Raw genomic sequence first — 1,887 nt, 5'->3', positions numbered from 1 at the left:
CAGATACTTCCCGCAATGAAAAGGGATAATGAACAATGTTAAACCGAAGGACTTAACACTTTACAACTGATATGCTCCGTTTTTCTTATAACAAAAGACTAAAGCAATTTCAAGGACCATTATTCACGTGACTCAGAACATTGAACATGCCATACTCAAAACCCTAGACTTTCTTTACACGTTTGATATGAAATACAAAAAAGAACATATTCACAAGATTCTACATGTCCAGTTTGTTTCATTGATATCCCTAACAGCTTGGGGGAAAAAGGTGGAATTAGGAGATCACTAGCCATATTTAACTTGAGATGACAGTATTTAACTGGTCAATTGTAACATACATAAATGTGCCCCAGATAAGATCCTGGCCCAGACAAATTAACTAGAAATAGAAAAACCACTGTATATATAAGTACACTTGCTACTCACAAGTACAGAAACAGTAGATGAATTTACAACTGTCTTCCACCTGGGATTCAAGTCATAATTAAAATAAAAAAAACAAACCAAAGCAAAAACCAAACCAAACCAAAAAAACCCGAACAAACCTAAAGCCCAAAGAAGTGCTTTAATCACTTGAACAGAACAAAGCAAAACTGGAGAAACAGTGTAATTATTATGAAGACAAAAGAAAAGAGTTGTTCTGACCCTCACAGTGAAGCAAAGTGGTATGTTATATTACGACTGGCGCAATTTCACCTTCAGCTACAGAATCCCTTCTGTACCATTCCTGTAGGCAGAACAGCGTGCAACACAACTCTAATACCTATCACTTACCTTTCGAACAATACTGTCTTCTACATTGGACTTCTTGTTGCTGCCCTGCTTGCCCATTAAAGTAATTTCTAATTGACAAAATGGCTTCGGCAAAATATCACACTGTGTGAAGAACTTGCGCCACTCCACTATATATGCTTTTAATAAAGCTGTATCATCTTGATGACTCAGCACTCTCTGGAGGAGGGGAGGAGAAGAGGAGGTAATTTATAAACAATTTGCTGCACAAAATATGGATTGACTTTGCTTATACTGGAAATAACTCCCCATACAAAATTCAACTATACAAATATATCAGATTAAGAAAGTCCACATATTTAAGTGCCATTTAGTTTATGGCAGTACTTGTCAACCCACGGCATAGGGACTATTTCTGAAGGGTATAGAAAGGTAACAGCAAACAGGTAGTCAGTAAGTTTAAATTTTCCAAATGAACCTTTTTTCCCTCTTTTAAGCCACCTGCAAGTCAAAAACATTAAAATCTTTGGTCTAAAAGCACGAACTGGTACAACCATATCTAAAAAAATAAACCTGTTATATTGTATATAGTGAAAAGTTTAATTCAATGGTATCTACTAATCTTCCAGTCCACCCAGACAGCTAGTTAACATGTGTCATGCTCCTCAAAAAACAGCCAATGCAGACCATATCAAAGGCCCCAGTTCAGCATAGCGTTCATGCATGTAAGCAAGCAAGTGGATGGAACTTAAACACTGGCGTTTATATGCCTGGTTATACAATGGCCTATACAAGAAAATATTTTCCTTTAATCAAAGCTTTAGTGGTATAAATCTCACTAAAGAAAGATTTTATAGACTTCCATTTTCTCCTTTCCAAACTTTCCTCATGGGATTTAAAATTTTTATAATCTCACAACAACCCCCTCTTAAATCCCTTATCACTGAAAACATCTTTTGCTATACATTTTATAAACCCCAAATTTCCTTTAAATCTACTGATTATTTCAACAGTTTAGGGGGAAGCCCATAAAACTGGACAGCTAAGCTTGCTGAGTTGATAACATAGATATTTCTAGCATGCCATACACATGGCTTATTTTAAAGCCATCCATGAACATGGATGGACAGTGATGGATGGGAAAGGTTTATC

The 1,887-nt window shown here is 36.1% G+C and overlaps 1 protein-coding gene across 1 annotated transcript in view; it reads right to left on the bottom strand.

Annotated features, from left to right (window-relative positions):
- The window catches only part of CUL5 (cullin 5), a gene marked incomplete at its 5' end in the record, with an annotated part of 21,237 nt that extends 20,283 nt beyond the window's left edge, over positions 1 to 954 (bottom strand). Inside the window, one exon of the mRNA XM_010179355.1 lies at positions 778 to 954. Coding sequence (XP_010177657.1) covers positions 778 to 954 — 177 coding nt within the window. The remainder of the gene's footprint in view (positions 1 to 777) is intronic.
- Between the last annotated feature and the right edge of the window lie 933 nt (positions 955 to 1,887).

The sequence above is a fragment of the Mesitornis unicolor genome, unplaced genomic scaffold (genome assembly GCF_000695765.1).
Source record: "Mesitornis unicolor isolate BGI_N332 unplaced genomic scaffold, ASM69576v1 scaffold49772, whole genome shotgun sequence".
NCBI classification, from domain to species: domain Eukaryota; kingdom Metazoa; phylum Chordata; class Aves; order Mesitornithiformes; family Mesitornithidae; genus Mesitornis; species Mesitornis unicolor.
The sequence above is the reverse complement of the archived record's forward strand: the minus strand, read 5'-3'. Positions and strand labels throughout refer to the sequence as shown.